Source organism: Rana temporaria, chromosome 5 (genome assembly GCF_905171775.1).
Source record: "Rana temporaria chromosome 5, aRanTem1.1, whole genome shotgun sequence".
Lineage (NCBI taxonomy): Eukaryota > Metazoa > Chordata > Amphibia > Anura > Ranidae > Rana > Rana temporaria.
In genome coordinates, this window is record NC_053493.1 from 176,853,399 (window position 1) to 176,873,390 (window position 19,992).

The window sequence follows — 19,992 nt, forward strand, 5'->3', positions numbered from 1 at the left end:
CACAGCATACAGACCTGCACCCCACTGCGAGCATCGGGAGAAGGGGGGGCGGTTGGGGTGAGCGGCGCTCAGCTGACGGAGGAGGATGGGGTACAGATCGTCCGACCGCTGGGGATCCTGAGGAGAGCACCCTGGACACCTGCTGCCGCCATTGCTCTGTTCAAAAAAACGGAAGTGACGTCAGAAACCCCACCCACCAGAAAACCTTGGTGTGAATCACCCGTTTTGTTCGTATTTCGATGAACGATCGAACATACGATGTTCGAGTCGAACATGAGTTTGACTCGAATACGAAGCTCATCCCTACTCATAGGCATTTGGGCCAAATACACCAACATTCGTCAAACTTTCTACAACCAATATTATTAATGGCTATAAGTAGGGATGAGTCGAACACCCCCCCCCCGTTCGGTTTGCACCAGAACCTTCAATGGCGCGAACATTTAGAACCCCATTGACGTCAATGGGACTCAAACGTTCGAATTCAATAGTGCTCATTTTAAAGCCTAATATGCAAGTTATTGTCGTAAAACGTCTTTGAGAACCTGGGTCTTGCTCCAGGGAACATGTATCAATGGAAAAAAGTTTTAAAAACTGTTGTTTTTTCAGGAGCAGTGATTTTAATGATGCTTAAATTAAAAAATTAAAAATTCCTTTAAATATTTTACCTGCTGGGTGTCTATAGTATGCCTGTGAAAACGTCTTTGAGAACCCGGGTCTTGACCGAGGGAACATGTATCAATGGAAATTTTTTTTTAAAAACGGTCGTTTTTTTCATCATTGGTATCCACTTCAGGACTCTTCAAAAAAACAACCGTTTTTAAAACTTTTTTTCCATTGATACATGTTCCCTCGGGCAAGACCCGGGTTCTCAAAGACGTTTTCACAGGCATACTAGAGACACCCAGCATCATTTAAGCATCATTAAAATCACTGTTCTTGAATCTTTAGGTGCAAACTACAGAGCACAAGTACAGTACACACCAAGTAGGTTTAGGTGCAAACTACAGAGCACACTTGCAGTATACACCAAGTAGGTTTAGGTGCAAACTATAGAGCACAAGTGCAGTAAACACCAAGTAGGTTTAGGTGAAAACTACTGAGCACACGTGCAGTACACACCTAGTAACTTAACTTTAGGTGCAAACTACATAGCACAAGTGAAGTACACACCAAGTAGCTTTAGGTGCAAACTAAAGAGCACACGGGCAATACAACACGTGAGAACACTGCAGCTAGCACAATCAACTGCCTGACAAATTAGGAAGAACTGATCTAGCTAACCTATACAGTGTATAAATATATATATATATACACACACACACAGACACACACACACAGACACACACACACCAACTGGGATGTATATATATCCTCTACACCAGTGGTTCTCAACCTGGGGGTCGGGACCCCCTCGGGGGTCAAATAAAGATTTGCCAGGGGTCACGAATCCTGGGCTGTTCCTGAAGCCTGCGCCGCTCTCATAGCCTTTTTGCGGCCACCCAGCAAGGCTATCCTTGGAGCCCGTGGCTGCCCACTCAGCCTCTTTGCAGGCCCCCATTCAGTTCATTAGAAGGCTGGGGGGCAGAGACTAGAGGTCAGCTGACTGGTAAGGAATGTGAAGTGGGAGGGGCTGGAGGAGACCCCATCTCCTGATTTCGACATAGGTGTCACTGCTACGAGACACCACAAAGTTGGAGACACATTGAAGCTGGAGACACAGTGCGTAACACTACTTGTGATTATAGTTGCCATAAAAAGGACTTGGGGAGTGCTAAATGTCTGCGGATTAGGGGCACAAATTACTTGTCTTGCCTTGAGTGCTAACAATACACGCTACGAAAATTATTTTACTGTTAGGGGTCCCCACAACTGGGAAACATTTTATCAAGGGGTCACGGCACTAGAAGGTTGAGAACCACTGCTCTACACTGTAAATTTAACTGACTAGCCTGCCTGCTCTATCTAGCTAGAAAAAAAAAAACAATCTCTCTCTCTCACTGATCTATAACCAGCGCCGCAACACACATTACACAAGGCCGCCCTGCAGGCGGCCTTTTATAGTGTGAAGCATGTACTAAAGCCCTGAGCCATAATTTACCAAAGCCACCCTGGCCACCACGACTCTCTGTACTGACGGCGCTGTGATTGGCCAAGCATGCAGGTTATAGTGCATGCTTGGCCAATCATCAGCACGCAATGCCGCAGTGAATTATGGGCCATGGCGTGTCACTCAAATTTGGCGCGAACGACCGGTTTTGTTTGTATTTCGACGAACGATCTCCCTAGCTATAAGTCTTTCAAACGTGTAATTCTTATGTTACATAGACAGTGATGACTGTCTATGTTTAAGTGAAGAAGAGCCAAAGGCGGATCAGGAGGCATAATTACACCTGTTAAAGATGAAATTAGTTGGAAAACTTGGTTCCAAAGGCTTTTTATATTCGGACATTGCAATAACATGTGTAAGAGATTCCCTACTTGTCCACATGCTCTCCAGCAGCTAGGTGTGGCTATTCTTAATGGAGTGCAATAACATCTATTTGCCAGTTTGATTGCCAATTCCCAATGCTTGATACAGTGAGAGGCTTTATTTCCTTGAAGGTATGTGCCCGTTGTTCTTCTGAGAACGTGTTGCCGAGGTCTACCTCCCATTTTTTTCATTGCTGCGGTCTTTGAGAATGTTAATTTGTCTCGGAACATGTTATAGAAGAATGATATGCCTTTCGTGTCCTGTTTGGCTGTAGAGTAGAAATGCCATACTTCACTTGGAAGAGTTATAAGTGATCGTGTTCGTAGGAAGTGAGTGATTCTAAAACATCTGAACAGTTTGTCATTTGTTAGGTGGTTTGTGCCATAATTTGATTTGCCGACTTGTGTTTAGTTCCCACATAAAGGTCAGATATATGTGCAATGTCACAGTGACTGTTCTATCAGGTCCTTGACCTTCAACATTGGTATTTTAGCTTAAAGCATCTTCAGTGGAAGTTCAGTTTGCGGTTTTTGTTCTAGAATGAACCTCCATGCCCTCATGGATGTCCGTATAGTGGGGGGTAAAGTGGTCATGTCCCATGGTGCCCACCTGTCGCCCAATAGTAGTAGTTTTAGGTCATTAGTCGGCAAGATGGCTTTCTCTACCTCTACCCATAGAGGTGTGTCAAACTCATGAAACCAGTATTTAATTTGGTCTAAGTGTACCGCCCATGAGTAGTCATGGATATCCACTAGACCCGCCCCACCCACTCGTCTGTGTGATGTTAAATTGTTTTGTGAGCATCTAGCTTTTTTACCGTTCCATATGTATTTCGAACCTAGGTTTGTAAGTGTTCGTAATTTTTGAGGTATTGGTGGGGTATGTGGATTGGTAGTGTGCAGAATACATACAATATTTGCGGCAGTATCAGCATTTTGTAAGCAGAAATTCTGCCCATCCAAGATATTTATTTTTGTTGACATATGCCTAAGCTGGGTTTCCAGTTTGGCTACCAGCGGGGACAAATTGGCTCTGGCAAGTGCCGAAATATTGTTCGTAAGCGTGATGCCCAAGTATGTGATTCTACCTGGACTCCAAGTATATGGTAGTTGTGCTCGAAAAATATTTTTAGTGTGGGGTTGTACGCCCATGTCTAGAATCAGGGATTTGGTGAAATTAACTTTATAGTAGGATGTCTCCCCAAAGGCTGTGAGAACATTGTGTGCTCCCCTCAATGATGCAGATGGGTTAGACAAAAGCAGTATTACGTCGTCTGCAAATAGGTTAATGACAAGTTTGCCAGAGCCAAACTGAAAGCCCGAAATCAAGGAATTCGACCTGATAGCTTCAGATAGGGGTTCTATTAGGTTGAAGATGGTTGGAGACAGGGGGCAGCCCTGTCTCGTACCATTCGAAATTGTAAACGGTCTAGAGAGAAATCCCGAGGAACATACCTGCGCGGAAGGACAGGAAAAAAGGGCTAATCTAGCTTTCAGAATGGGTCCTCGGAAACCAAATTTGTCCAAAACTTTTTCCATGTAGGTCCAGTGGACTCTGTCAAATGCCTTCTCTGCGTCAATAGACACAGAGAAGGCATTGGACAGAGAAGGCGTTTGGGTTCGCTCAGCATGGTGTATTACGTTAATTCTTCTTGTGGCATCGGAAGTTTGTCTCCCCTTCACAAAGCCCATCTGATCGCGTTAGACGAGTAAAGGAATGATATGCGTCAGTCTTTTGGCCAGAAGTTTTGCATAGACTTTAATGTCTGTGTTGAGTAGGGAAATGGGCCAAAAATTAGCCGGTGTATCAGGATCCTTACCTGGTTTTGGCAGTGTCACTATGTGAGCCCTTTCCTGGGGCAGGGAAGCAAAGCCCGCGGCTGTGTTAAAGACTCTTGACATGTGGAATGCTAGTATCGTTTTAAATATTTTAAAATATTCATTAGAGAACCCATCAGGTCTGAGTGATTTCCCATTAGGGAGTGAATGTATAATTCTTTCTACTTCCTGGGCCATTATTGGTGCATTAAGGTCCTCAAGCTGTTGCTTAGACAGTGAGGGGAGGTTTATTTTCTGTAGGAACAGTTGTTCATTTTTTCTTCGTTAGGTTGAGGGGTATTAGAGTCCTCATGTAGGTTGTATAAGGATCTATAATATTCTGCGAACTGGTTAGCTATTTTCTGAGGATTGGTAACTGTGTGGGGAAGTTGGGCTTTTTAAATTAGCTATCCTAGTTTTGGTGCGAGCAGCTTTCAGTCTATTCGCTAGGTATTTACCTGCTCTATTGGCATTGGAGTAATAATTCAGTCGCAGACGCCTCATATGTTTGTCATATTGTTGTGTCAGAAGTTCCCTAATTTTTTCTGAGGGATTGTAGTTTATTGGCCAGGGGTGATGATGGTGACCATTTGTTTTGAAATTCTATGTCATATAATTCTGTGACAACCTTGTGAAATTGTTGGGACGGTCTTTTTTTTTCAGCAGCTCCCAATTGTATGAGAATGCCTCTCATGAAGGCTTTGTGCGCATTCCATCATATGTATGGATCCTCTACAGATTCTGAGTTGATAAAAAAGTAATTGTGTAAGTGCATAGAGATGGATTTTTGATAGTGTTCTTGGAGGATTTTAGAGTTCTAGCACCAGATGGGTGGTGAGGAGGAGACTCCCCTCTCTACAATAGACAATGATATAGCAGCATGGTCTGACCATGTAATGCCGTGGATTTTGGCTGAATCTAGACCCCTAAAATTTGAAGGGCAAAATCTAAACTGTGACTGTGCCTTCAATTTTAATATTTCAGAGACATACTATGCATCAAAATGTAGGTCGTTTTTGATGGGGCAATAGGATGGGGCAATTTTGATGGGGGGGCAGTTGATGCGGCAATGGATCGAAATGGAGTGACACACGGTTGGATCACATTTACATCTCCAGGGGCACTGTCTTGGTGGAGGCAAAAACACTTCACACAATTTTCCACAGAAATTGTAGCTTTTCTTGTTATATTTACTATTAAATTAGAGCCTCTTCCTTCTTTGGCCTGGCAGGTTGGGTCCGTCCACCAGACCAGTTTGTCTCTCTCAATGCTGGGCCAGTGGAAACTGTTACAACTAGCCTACTTCCTCCTGTCCCTTCCTGTCAACTTCTTTGGAAATCTCTCTCCATTCCTTAGGTTATTTTACTAGCTGTCACATCTCAGCAAGATTTGCCATATTTGCTCAAATAGGAAAGATCTTATTTATTTATTTTTTTGCACACAAATGTTCCCTTTGCAGTAAATATCAGGAGACCTCTTACAAAATCTTGACAAGTTTTGGAAATGTCCCAAGATTCACCCTTTTTGGCAACAGGTTTTGCAAATCGTGCACAAACTCGCACTACTCTGACAATCCAGCTGCTGTACTTCTTAATTTCATTTTTATAATGCGTACATGATACCATAAATCCTTGAAGCATCTCCTGAATGCTGCCAGAGCATGTATTTCCAGTAAAGTGGAACCTTGGATTAAGAGCATAATCCGTTCCAGGAGAATGCTTGTAATCCAAAGCACTCGCATATCAAAGCAAGTTTCCAAATAGAAGTCAATGGAAACTAAGAATTTGACTTCTATTGCATGCAATACCGCATGTTGCCAGAGGTGGGGGGCGCCAAAGAACGTCGAAAATACTCGGTGACAGCTTGGCTGAACTCGCAATAGGCTCGGAAACACTCGGGAACAGAGTATTTCCAAGTGGTTGCGAGTATTTCCGAACGGCCCTGAAACATTGCGAGTGTCACCGGTGCCCGCGCACCTCTGGCCAAATGCGGCACTGCACACCGCATTGGCTTGAATCCTGCTCGTTTTGCGAGTTACCCGCAAATCGAGTCAGGATTAAAAAAAAAAAAAAAAAAAAAAAATTGCGCGTCCTTCAAAACGCTTGTTAACCGCATTACTCGTAAACCAAGGTTCCACTACATGTGGAAATAGACCCCTCCCTCTATATCACAATGGTTTGCCAAGGTGAACGATATTGAGCATATGGAACACCTCACCGCGGTCCTCAGGGACAAGACCGAGGAACAAAATAGGCATTGCCTATACTGGGGCACATTTAATTTTTCAGATGAATACTTAACCTATCTTTAACCACTTGCCAACCGCCGCACGACAATGTACAATCGACAGAATGGCACGGGCAAGCAAATGGGCGTACCTGTAGGTCCCTTTAAATTTGCCACCCAGTGGGAGTGCCGCTGCGTGCCTCGTGAGTGCGGCCGCAGGTCCCGGGAACTCGATGTTCCTGGGCGTCCTGCAATTGCGGTCGGCAAATGCAGAACAGGGGAATGCCTTTGTAAACAAGGCATCCCCCTATTCTGCTTAGTGACACTGTCACTGATGACCGTTCCCCCGTGATTGGGAACGTCATCAGTGACGTGTCACGTGTAGCCACACTCCCCAACAGTAGGAATCACTCCCTAGTACTGACTTAACCCCTGCAGCACCACCTAGTGGTTAACCCCATTCACTGCCAGTGTCATTTTAACAGAAATCAGTGCATTTTTATAACAAAAATATGTAGAAGAATACGTATCGGACTAAACTGTGAAAAAAAAAGTTTTTTTTATATATTTTTGGTGGATATTATAGCAAAAAGTAAAAAAAAAAAAAACATTTTATTCAAAATTATCGCTCTTTTTGTTTATAGCGCAAACAATTAAAACTGCAGAGGTAATCCAATACCACAAAAGAAAGCTATTTGTGGGGGGAAAAAAGACGTCAATTTTGTTTGGGAGCCACCTCGCACGACCGTGCAATTGTCAGTTAAAGCGACGCAGTGCTGAATCGCAAAAGGTGGTCTGGTCTTTGACCACCAAAACTGTCTGGGGCTGACGTGGTTAAACTGAGGGTATTCAATTCTGAGAGCTTAATTTCTCGTGCTGACAACCCCACCGCAGTTCCCCCCTCCCCTTTTCTTTTTTTTTTCTCCATCCCCTTCCTCTTGACTTTTTTTCACTATGCGCCAATCATCTGTTAGGAATGTCTTATGCAGAGCGTGGTACTTACTTTGGATAAAGGGTAAATGCTTGCCCTTACCTGACAATAGACATGTGATCTGAGCCTCACAGAATGTTCATGCGAGTCACGTTCCTTCAAATTCTGTTTATGACATGGCAAATGCGTTTTTCTACAGTTATTCATTATCCTGAATAGTTTGATATGATTTGTTACCATATTGACATTTGGTATATTAGTTGATTAATAACCTCTACTACCTGAATTTCTATGGTCATCACAGACAACCTTTTTTTTAGGAATGTGCTGTGATGTCATATTACAGTTTTATACTGCATACCCATAAAGAATAAAATAAAAATAAAAATCAGGGGTCCCCTGCAGCAGGCGGCAGAAAGGAGGAGTGTTACCAGGGGAGCACACAGGGGTGCCCAGGCAGCAGAAGAAGCAGAACCTGGACAGCAGAGGTGGCATATACTGCAACCGATCCCCTGTACTTTCTTCCTGCAGCCACTGAATACTGGCAGGAGGGAGAGAAGCAAGCTTTCAGCACTCTGTATGAATAAACTACAAGTCACAACATCCTTTGCGGCTTTTCAATCAACTACCACGACGCTCTGGCAGCTCATTGATTGTCAGAATGTATTGTTTCCTCGTATGAGGAAGCAGATACACTGACAGACCTGCATAGCATCAGCGATCTGCTGATCGCTGGTGCAATGCTTTACAGACTAACACTTTTTACCTGCAAAACAAATGTGCATTTTTTTTTTTTTTAAACATGAACTTATGCTTTAACCACCACTGCTATAGCGCCTAGGGGCTGTTTTTTATGCCTAGTGTCTGATTTGCCTGCAGGTGATAGTAAAAGGCATGCACATTAGCCAGGGACTGGTTGCTTAGGGGTTAATGTACACATACATTAACCAGAGGGCAATATAAAAACATTAATACCACAAACCGATTCAGGCACTTTATAGTAGACAAAAAGGAATGAAAAAAAAAAAAAAGTATAATTATATTTAATTAAATGAGAAGCGTTTGCTGAAGGCAGGATACACTGGAAATCGGAACCACATCAATCGGATCTGGATATACAGATGAAACGATAGTCTTGTACCAGAAGACTGACATCCCTGATGGGCCAGGAGTGGATCTCTGCCCAAATTAAATTTTCTTTTATGTACCTTGGATACGATCTGATCTCTTGGGAGTTACCATCATGACGCTGTCACTTCCCCTGCTCTGGTTTAAAGTGATGTTTTCAAGCCATCGTTTCATCTGTATATCCAGATCCGATTGATGTGGTTCCATCAACTCACATACAGTCTGTATTGACCCTTTAAGCGTATGCTTATTAGGGTTCAATACTTCCGGTAAGCCTCCCTTCCCGGTGGTGGTCATTTTTCACATATTTATCCATTTCCATTTCACCGTGGTGTTTAGAATCGTCCATCATAGGAGATCATTCACTGGCGGTGTATCTTTCAGCGACCCACTGTTTTTTGATTTATTATACATGGACTTTTCATTTGTTCACATTGCTATGTGTTGGCGATTCACTTTTGTCATAACACTTTCAACATTATCATTTTCCAGCGCCACTTAATTGTTTTTGTATATGGCCCTTTTTGCAGGTATAGCTACGTAAAACATTAAACATAAGTGCATATACAATATAAAAGCCAGTAAGAAGTTGTCTCACCCAGCTCTGCACATGCTCAGTTAGATCTCACTGTGCAAAACCAATGTGTGTGCTGAAAAGTAGGATCTTACTGCTAGAGATATATTGTAGACTGCTGGCAGAATGGCAGCAACGCAAGGTAAAATTAGGAAAATACACTTATGAAGCTTTGCAGGATGACTCCAGTAAGGCTGGTCTGGTTTTGGACTGGAAAAAAATCCCTTGCGTCACTTATGTGCATAATCGTCTGAGGAGATAATGGCAAGAAATCAAGTAAAACATGTAAAAAGTGTAGTTCCAGCTAGAGCTGCACAATTAATCGTATATTAATTGCGATCTTGATTCACCCCCCGCTGCGATCTCCAGCATGGATTACTGCGATTTTTTGGGTCTAGCGGGATGTAGCCTGGTATGGAGGAGAAGTAGTTGGAATCAGTGTGGATACATGGCACCGATAGTCAGCGGTGCAGGGATAGTTAAACACACTGTTGATTGGTCAGCTACCTCTGCTTTTTTCAGAATCTGCGATTGGCAGAGACGCAAGGCACGGTCCTCTTTGGATAACTCGATTGGCCAGGGGAAGGAACATGGCGATGGTTGTTTATTGGTATAGCCACAGCCCCTGGCTGTGTTCCTGTGATTGGATAGCGCAGGAGGAAAGTGTGCAAGTGGAGAAGCTGCATCCTTGAAACGGAGAAAGGACACGGAGGGGGCCCGGGACGTGCGGCCTGTGGCAGAGAGGTGGTGTGTGTTTATGTGGTAGCTGGAGAGAAGAGCCCCGTCCGCTCACACAATGAGGCTGCTCAGGGCTCTCATGAGAAGTGCCTCCCTCACCAACAGCAGTACCCAGGGACTGGTGGACTACTATTCCGAGTTCTCCCCCTCACAACTCTATTTGAAGCAGTTCCTGGACTTCGGTGAGTCACATAGGGCCCCATTCATTGCCAGCCTCTCCTCATACAATAACACCTCCACCTTCCTTCTCATACATGAACATTATGTCACACTGTATTTGCACAGTGATCTTTCAATTGCAATTTTTTGGGGAAAAACTAACCAGTAAAGTTAGCCCATTTTTTTTTTGTATAATGTGAAACATTTTACACCGCAATAATCTTAAGAGAATCGTGATCTTCATTCTAAGCAAAAATATTGTGATTCTAATTTTGACCATGAATCGTGCAGCTCTAGTTTCAGCCACAGTGCAATCAAAGCAGAATAGTGTTATGCAAGCAATTCCCCCCCCCCCCAAAATCAAGACAGAACAGACAGACCTTACCTGTATACAATCCCTTATAAACTGAGCTGCTTTCACACCAGTTCTAACATTAAAACTGATGTCCACTTTGACCTCTGTCTCCTGATCCATAAGTTTAATTATTGGCACCTGTAATAATAATAAAAACAAAATACATTAGAAAAAATAAGAAAATCAAGACATGCATTTTATTCCAGTCTCAGCCCAATCTAAAATTCAAGCTACTGCACGAGAACCTCCTCTTTTTGGGTCCCCCGCCGGTGCTCCTGGACCCTCCTCTCTGGCCAGTGCCCCCATGCTCACACCCGAGTCCCTCTGCTGCGCCCATAGAGACAGAGGAACTCAGCCCACCTAAACAAGGACCTTTAGCAGTGAATGAGCAGCCAGGCGTCTCTAAAATTATGGCCAAGGCCAAAACTTGACCCTTCAGGGTTCTCTGGGCCAAATGTTGCTCCAGTTCAGACTGAAGAAAGGACAGGATACATGCCATGGAGGAGTATTATCCAAGGTGAAATTTGTGTGCCTTACACGTGCAATGACTGTTCTGAGAGGTCAATTTCTTAGCCTAAGCGAAATAGGAAAACTCAAGTTAGACTTACCGGTAACTTGTTTTTCATGAGTCTTTCAGGACAGCACCTTGAGACCGTGGCTCCACCCACTTGACAGGAAACACACCTTCACCAGTAGTAGTAGAGAAACCTCCAGCCCAAGCTGGAACACATAATCATAGTATGGTTAGTGACAGCATAATATTCAAAACAATAAGGGCGGGTTGCCGCTGTCCTGAAAGACTCATGGAAAACAAGTTACAGGTAAGTCTAACTTGACTTTTCCCTTATCGTCTTTCAGATCAGCACCTTGAAAGGGATAAAAGACTTACCCACTTACGGAAGGACCACAGCCTGCAAGACCTTTCTGCCAAAAGCCTGATCGCTTTCTGACAGAAGATCCAGTCTGTAATGACGGACAAACGTAAGGTAACTTGACCATGTAGCCGCCTTGCAGATTTGATCTGGGTTTGCCCCAGCTATTTCTGCCCATGTAGTGGCCTGAGCTCTAGTAGAGTTTGCTCTAATTCCCAATGGGGGAGATAGCCCTGCTTGGGAGAAGGCTTCCAGAATAGTGTTTTTTAGCCATCTAGCTATTGACCCCTTAGATGCTTGGTGGCCCTTATTTTTTCCTGAAAAAAGTATGTACAAGGAGTCTGAAGATCGAAAATCTTTGGTCACTTCAAGGTAATGTAGCAAGATTTTTCTCACATCCAACATGTGGAATTGGTGTTCCTTCTCCCCTGACAGGTTAGAACAGAAGGTTGGTATGACAATTTCCTGCGACCGGTTGAGGGCTGATGCCACTTTTGGTAGAAAGGCTGGATCAGTCTTTAGGAACAACACTGTCCGCGTAGACTGAAAGGAAGGGTTTATTTATTGACAGGGCGTGCAGCTCACCGATTCTTCTTGCTGTCGTAATTGCCACTAGGAACACTGTTTTGAGAGTAAGGTATTTCAGAGAAATGTCTTGTAGCGGTTCAAAGGGTTCTTTCGACAGTGTCTGAAAAACCACTGACAAATTCCAACTGGGGAAGTGTCTCACGGGAGCTGGCCTGGATCTAGAAAGTGCCTTGAAAAATCTTGAAACTAACGGCTCTGAAGATAAAGGGCCTTTCCAGAAAAACTCCCAAAGCGGCTATCTGCACTTTAAGTGTACTGACAAGCCTTTTTCTGCTACACTCTGAAGAAATTCCAGAATTGACACTAGATTTTTCACCACTATTTGACGAGTGACACCAGGAGTTGTAGACCTTCCAGTACTTGGCATAGATCTTCCTGGTAACCAACTTTCTACTGGAAAGCAAGATAGTCACAAGTGGACGAGACAGACCTTCTTCTCTCAATTACTGCCTCTCCGATACCACGCCGTGAGGCTTAGACAGGCCACCTCTGGATGGTATCGGACCCTGTAGAAGTAAGTCCAGCCGATGCGGCAGCCGCCAAGGCGGCCTGACTGCCATTCAAACAATAGTGGTAAACCAAGCCCTTTTTGGCCAGAATGGAGTAATTAGAATTACTTCCACCTACTCCTTCTGAATCTTCCTCAGTACTAACAGAATTAGTTTAAACGGAGGGAAAGCGTAACCCAGCTGGAAGTTCCAAGGCTGTATTAAACGCATCTGTTCCCTGGGAACTGTTTCTGTGAATGGAGAAAAAGACCGAAAGTTGCATATTATCTTCTGACGCAAATAGGTCCATTTGTGGTTGGTCCCAGGCCCAGATGATCATTGTGAAAACTCCCGGATTTAGGGTCCATTCTGCTTCCTGAATCTGTGTTCTGCTTAGAAAATCATCCACTATATTTAAAGTGCCTTTGAGGTGGACCGCTGATAAGGACAGCAATTGATTTTCTGCCCAGTTTAAGATGTCTGAGGCAAGAAGCTGAAGTGTTTTGCTTCTTGTGCCTCCTTGCCCGTTTAAGTAGGCTATGGTAGTGGCATTGTCCGAGAAGACTTGAACATGGGCATCTTAAAGGTCTGCGGAGAAGGCATCCAAAGCTAAGGCCACTGCTCTTGGTGCTCTCCAATTGGAGGACTTTTCTGCTTCTGACCAGGACCAAACACCCTGAGCATAGTTCTGACCCAGGTGTGCCCCCCATCCCAATAGGCTGGCGTCTTTTACCACTTTTTCTATTTGAAACGACCGTAACAGGCCTGCTGACAGGTTTTTCTGACTTCACCACCAAAACGATAGTTTTACTTTGGTGGGAATTTTTACCTTTGCCTCCAGAGATTCTGTCCTGTGATGCCATATTTTCAGGAGGAAACTCTGAAGCGGTCTGAAGTGAAGCCTTGCCCACTGCACCGCTGGCATAGATGAGGTAAGGGTTCTTAGAGCTGATATTACTTGTCTGATAGCCTCCTTACAGACAAATCAAGAGCTATGACTTGGCATCTTTAGTTTTTTGTCTTCTGGGAGAAAAATTCTTTGCTCCACGGAGCTTATCTGATACCCCAACATGGTGCCTCTTGGGTTGGGTTGAAATTAGATTTTTCCATATTTATGATCCAGACCAAGGCCTCTAGATGACTGTGGGCTCTTCCGAGATCCTCCAACAATCTCTCCCTGGAGGGGGCAAAGAAGAGCAGGTCATCTAGGTATGGAATTACTGCTACCCCCTGCAAGCGAAGAGGAGCCATGACCTTTGTAAATATTCTTGGAGCCAAGGAAAGGCCGAAGGGGAGGGCTTTGAATTGGAGGTGCACAACCTCTTTTCCCATGTCTACCGCCAATCTTAGACATTTTTGGGATTGAGAAGCTATAGGGATATGCAGATAGGCATCTCGCAGGTCGATTGATGCCATAAAGCACTCTTGTCAAAAGATTTTTGACCGTGAAGATTGAGTCCATGAAGAATTTTTTGTATAGGACTGATCCGTTTAGAGGCTTCAGGTTGAGAATAAGTCTGAAACTTCTGGATGGCTTTTTTATTATGAATACGTGGGAATAAAACCCCTGATAAAGCTCCCCCTGTGGTACTTGAGTTACAACCCCCTGGTTCATAAGATTCTTCAATAGGCTCTTCATTGCTAGGGACTGGACTACATCTCTTGGTAGACTTGTCGACAGGTACCTCCCTGGGGGAGGGTCCCTAAACTCTATTCTGTAACCTTGGGATAGCATAGAGAGAATATACTGATTTTCTGTTATGCTTGCTCAGAAAGGGAGAGAACTTTGAAGTCTTCCCCCCACCTACAACCGGTTGTCATTGTTTTTTGCTGGTTGCCGCAGGAGGATGGAAAAAAACATTCCCTTTGCCCTTTCCCTTCTGTACCTTTTATACTTCCACGAGCCTCAAAGTCCGACTTTGCCCACTCTTTTGATTGGGTACTCTTCTATATTCTTACCATAACGGATATGGCCAATGTGAGTGCTGTCCTTGTGTATCTTGTCTTCTATTTTTTCCTCATTTTTCGTTTCCCCTTTATCCTTTTTCCTTTTCCTTCCCCTTCTTCTTTACTTCTTTTTTACCCCTATTTTATTTTCCCTTTCTGATCACCCCCAGTTTTGTGTTTTCCCATTCCCCTTCAATTTCCCTCCCCTTTTTTTCTCAATCATTATTAGGTGGTAAACACCAGACTGTTTCTTCGCACTCTTGGGTGTTATGAGCCTATAGTATTGGCTCACACCCTTGGTATATACTACAGAGCTGTGTCCCTGTTTTTTGTTTTGTTTATAATATTTAGTTTTTGTTTTCCCTATACTTCAATTAATTTTTCTTGTCTCACTGCTGTGAGTTGGCAATGGCGGACTTTGTTGGCAATGTTTGGGAGGGATTTATGCTAGGGATCAAGAAGACCTGTGCACCTACCAATGTGTTCATAGTGGATCTTGAAATTGTATATCAAACTTATCCAGACTTTCGAGAGAAAGTCAAGTTTATATTGGCACATCAAGTATTTCGAGCAATACCTAACTGAGGACATAAACCCTAAGGGTTTACGGGTACAAGTGTTCCCCAATACGTGGGCAATTGACCAGGAGTTTAAAGCACGATGGGAACAGAATCTCCTATCCTGCTCGAAGAAAATGATGGAACTAATGATCGAGTATTACATGCAGGAACTCAGACTTGTTGACTGTGAGATTAAAAGGATATACGATGAAAATACTGATGTGCTAAATAAACCAGAATTTAAAGCATATGATGTACGGTTGAGAGAACACATTGAGAACTTTACACGTGAACTACTTGTTAACCACTTCCCGACCGCCGCATGTACATGTACGTCTACAGAATGGCACGTACAGGCAAATGGGCGTACAGGTACGTCCTTGCCTTTCCGCGGGTCGGGGGTCCGATCGGGCCCCCCCCGCTACATGCGGCGGTCGGGTTCCCTCGGGGAGCGATCCGGGACGACGGCGTGGCTATTCGTTTATAGCCGCTCCGTCGCGATCGCTCCCCGGAGCTGAAGAACGGGGAGAGCCGTATGTAAACACGGCTTCCCCATGCTTCACTATGGCGCTGCATCGATCGAGTGATCCCTTATATAAGGGAGACTCGATCGATGACGTCATTCCTACAGCCACACCCCCCTACAGTTGTAAACATACACTAGGTGTACACTAACTCCTACAGCGCCACCTGTGGTTAACTCCCAAACTGCAACTGTCATTTTCACAATAAAGAATGCAATTTAAATGCATTTTTTGCTGTGAAAATGACAATGGTCCCAAAAATGTGTCAAAATTGTCCGAAGTGTCCGCCATAATGTCGCAGTTACGAAAAAAATCGCTGATCGCCGCCATTAGTAGTAAAAAAAAAAAATTAATAAAAATGCAATAAAATTATCCCCCATTTTGTAAACGCTATAAATTTTGCGCAAACCAATCGATACACGCTTATTGCGATTTTTTTTTTACCAAAAATAGGTAGAAGAATACGTATCGCCCTAAACTGAGGGAAAAAAAAATGTTATATATGTTTTTGGGGGATATTTATTATAGCAAAAAGTAAAAAATATTGAATTTTTTCAAAATTGTCGCTCTATTTTTGTTTATAGCGCAAAAAATAAAAACCGCAGAAGTGATCAAATACCACCAAAATAAAGCTCTATTTGTGGGGAAAAAAGGACGCCAATTTTGTTTGGGAGCCACGTCGCACGACCGCGCAATTGTCTGTTAAAGCGACGCAGTGCCGAATCGCAAAACCTGGCCTGGGCATTTTGCTGCCTAAAGGTCCGGGGCTTAAGTGGTTAAAAAAAGAGGACAAAATGTCACGAGATAAAGTGGCCTTTGCAGGCAAATATGCCTTTAATTGGCCAAATATGAATAACCAAAGAGTACGTAAAAACCAGGGTTCTTCTTTCCCGAAAAGGAAGGGACAACAAACAGAGAGAAAAATAACGACTCTGACTCCTCTGCCAATTCATATAATTCACAGGGTTCCAGAGCAGGCGATCGAGGACAGCAAAGAGGACGGGGTTCGAGAAAACGACAGCAACAAGGTGGTGAGTACCAGACGGGCACACACAAAAAACGGGTAACTGATGAGAATGAACGACCACCCATGGTCAATCATTTGAGTGGCACCATGACTGAGGGTACACCCTCTGCCCCCCGACCTACGCCTATGTTTCCCAATCTTACACCGGGTGTCTCAGCTGAAACCTCTTCTTCCTGTCCTCCTCCTTCCTCTATTTCCCGGACTGACCCTGTTCTTCGACAGAACATTGTGGACACGGCACAAACCCTATGTAGACCCCAAGCGGGCACCAAAATCCCAAATAGGGAAAGTAGGAAATGACGTATTGACCAATTCTTTACACCCATCCTGCGAACTCAATCATCACCATCTGACGAGACACAAAAGACCAATAGACCATTGACAGATGCTCTCACCGTCCCTCTTGCTGGATCACAACATAACTCTATATGCGACCTGCAACAATCCAGTAGTAGCCCCAAGTTAGAAGTTATTAATTTATCCACTCAAGTACTTAGTCAGGCCGAGATTGAACTTCTCGGTTTTGGCTTAAATTTCTGCCCCAACAATATATCAAATACATTTGAGGTCATTAAAGACCTCTATTTGTTTGCTAGAAAGCTGACCTTCAAGTTCATGTATGACAAAGAAAGGATGGATAAACAAAAGGACATTGTAGACCAAGAGGTTTGGAAAAACTTCACGGTGGCAGATTTTCGTGCCCTCAAGACCCTGATCCTACTTTTGGATAAGAGTGAGGGCACTGACAGCCAGGAAAATGCATCTGAAAGTTATGAGTCCAGAGGCCAGAGGGTACAGATGTCGCAGTACCAGCAGGACATTGATACCCTGGAAAAAGCAGTGAAGAAGAAATCTTTGGTTTTTCCTTCGCTCCATACTAACTCTAATATATGGGCATTCTTGATACAGACCGTCAAGGAAATCGAAAGGCTCCCCCGCTTTAAATCAACTAACCAAAACCTTAGTGCCACACACAAAAAGGCCCTCGAGAACCTCAGTAGGAGCCCAAATTTGGTGATCAAGCCCTCGGACAAGGGCGGCAATGTGGTCGTTATGAACGATCTGGATTACAGAAACATGTGCTGGGACATCCTTAAAAACCTCACATGGTATAAGCCTGTTTCCCATGATGTGGTTGCTAAGTATAACCAACAATTCAACGACATCATACAGCTTGCCCTCTCCGAGGGCTTGATCACCAAGGCCATATTTGAGGGGATTCAGGTTCCCTGTCCTAGTATGCCCACGTTTTACGCACTCCCTAAGACGCACACAAATTTGGCACATTCCCCCGGACGCCCAATAGTATCGGGAGTGGGCTCCAAGACAGAGAGGGCGAGTAAGTTCATTGACGAGTATCTCAGACCACATGTCACTGCCTTACCGTCATACATCCAGGATACCCCCGATCTCCTTAGGGCCCTGGATGGTCTCTGTGTACCTCCTGGATGCATGTTGGTATCCATCAATGTTGAGGCACTTTATTCTTAAATACCACATGCCCGTGGAGTGGATGTGATAGCTGGCTTTTTGGCCCAAAGGGGCCCGAAACTGAACCAACTCAACACATTTGTACTAAAATTGTTATCTCACATTTTGACCAATTTTTTTTTTCTTTTGACGGGTCCCACTTCCTCCAGGTACAGGGAGTCGCAATGGGCACATCCTGTGCGCCATCATATGCGAACCTGTACCTGGGGGGGTGGGAGCGAGATTTATCTTCTGTTGATGAACCTACTGGCTTGCTTGCATTTGTGTTGGGTTGGTTCAGGTATATAGACAACGTTTTGTTACTTTGGACAGGAAGTCCTACAAATTTGCAGGCCTTTATGCAGCTACTGAGTCGCAATGATTACAATCTAAAATTTACAATGTGCTTGAGCCAATCGGAAATTGCGTTTGACATCTTGGTATACGTGAACGAAGGGGGCATGATCAATACCTCCTTATTCTGTAAACCTACAGCAGGAAATACGATCCTGCACGCTGCAAGCGCCCACCCTTCCCCTTTGGTTTGGAGCATACCATACGGACAGTATCTGCGTTTACGGCGCAACTGCTCTGACTTTAGTAAATTTAAGGCGGAAGCAGATTTACTCTATATCAGACTGTCAAATAGGGGCTATAGTAGAACCTGCCTTAAAAAGGCATTCAATAGAGTCAATGGTAAAAATAGGATGGAGATACTCTCCAAGGTCACTAAGAAACCTAAAGCGGACACCACTAGGTTCATCACCACTTATTCAGACCAACATAAACAGATAAGAGCCATCATGGACAAACACTGGCATCTCCTAACAGTCGACCAGACTCTGTCCAAATATATAGGTCAGAGTCCTGAAATCACATATAGACGTGCTACGTCTATTCGTGATCGTTTGGTCAGAAGCAGATACTGCAAAGCTGGCCAGACGCCAACAGATAATCCAGGCTTATTCAAATGTGGTAGCTGCAATTTCTGCGACATGATTTTGGAAGGTTCCTCAATTCAATTACCAAATGGCCAAATCCATAAGATACGACAGCACATTACTTGCCAAACGAAAGGGGTCATCTATATCATCTTCTGCCAATGCGGCAGTTTTTATGTTGGTAAGACTATACGTTGTTTCTGGAAGAGAATCAAGGACCATGTGTACTACACTACCAGTGGTCTGTTAAATACTACAATGGGCCACCATGTGGCTTTTAGACATAAATACGAGCCTTCCCTTTTTAAGTTTTCAGCCTTGGAAAGTGTGTTTGAGGATCCAAGGGGGGGCAACTTTGATCAGAAGGTCCTACAGTGTGAAGCTAAATGGATCTATCGGCTCCGAGCCAACTATTTCCCAGGTCTAAACGAAGCCATTAGCTTCAAACCATTTCTAAAGATCTGACCCATACAGCTGGGATACCCACATTGCTAGCCGGGTTCCACCCATTGACAATTCATCCCACAGTTTTAAGAGAAATGCCATTACAATGTCACGAATTTTCGTGTCTATGTATATGGCTCATTTGGAATATTGGGAAACATCCAAAATTGTAAATGCTATATTAGGTAGGGAACTCCACTAATATTATAGGTATAACCCCCCTTCTTATTGGAGATAACATCCCTGCCTATAGACAAAAGTATACCAGTATTATTTTTGATCAAATACCAATTAGGAAGTATGTTTTAAATTTAGATGTCCAAGTATCCTTTTCATATTGTGCATAACATTGGCATGTATGTGGTACATTTATGTGATCTATGTGGCCCTTAATGCACGGTGGTGGAGTTTTGCATCCGGGATGTATAAGCTCACTAAACAATATATAATTAATTTGACATTCATTAATCCATGGAGATGTTCTTTTGTCTTTTCTTATTCTTTTTTTCTTCTGCTTTTCTATGTAGGGGGGCGTTACTCTTGCCCTGTCACAGCGCTGTTGCTCAAATGATCTGGAAAGTTTTGCTGTGGTGTCACTCTGTTTTTTATGTGCTTTTTATACGTTTGGGTTTTGCCGTCTAAAGGGGTCTTTATTCTCCTCCCGTCACAGCCCAGCTGCTCTATTAGTAATAACTCTTTAGTACTGAGCTGCGTGCTCAGGTTGGCGTGT

The 19,992-nt window shown here is 43.8% G+C and overlaps 1 protein-coding gene across 1 annotated transcript in view; it reads right to left on the reverse strand.

Moving 5' to 3' along the window:
* Positions 1–19,992, reverse strand: part of LOC120940503 (terminal nucleotidyltransferase 4B-like) — a 1,128,146-nt gene that overhangs the window by 670,264 nt on the left and 437,890 nt on the right. Inside the window, exon 6 of the mRNA XM_040353420.1 lies at positions 10,432–10,539. Coding sequence (XP_040209354.1) covers positions 10,432–10,539 — 108 coding nt within the window. The remainder of the gene's footprint in view (positions 1–10,431; positions 10,540–19,992) is intronic.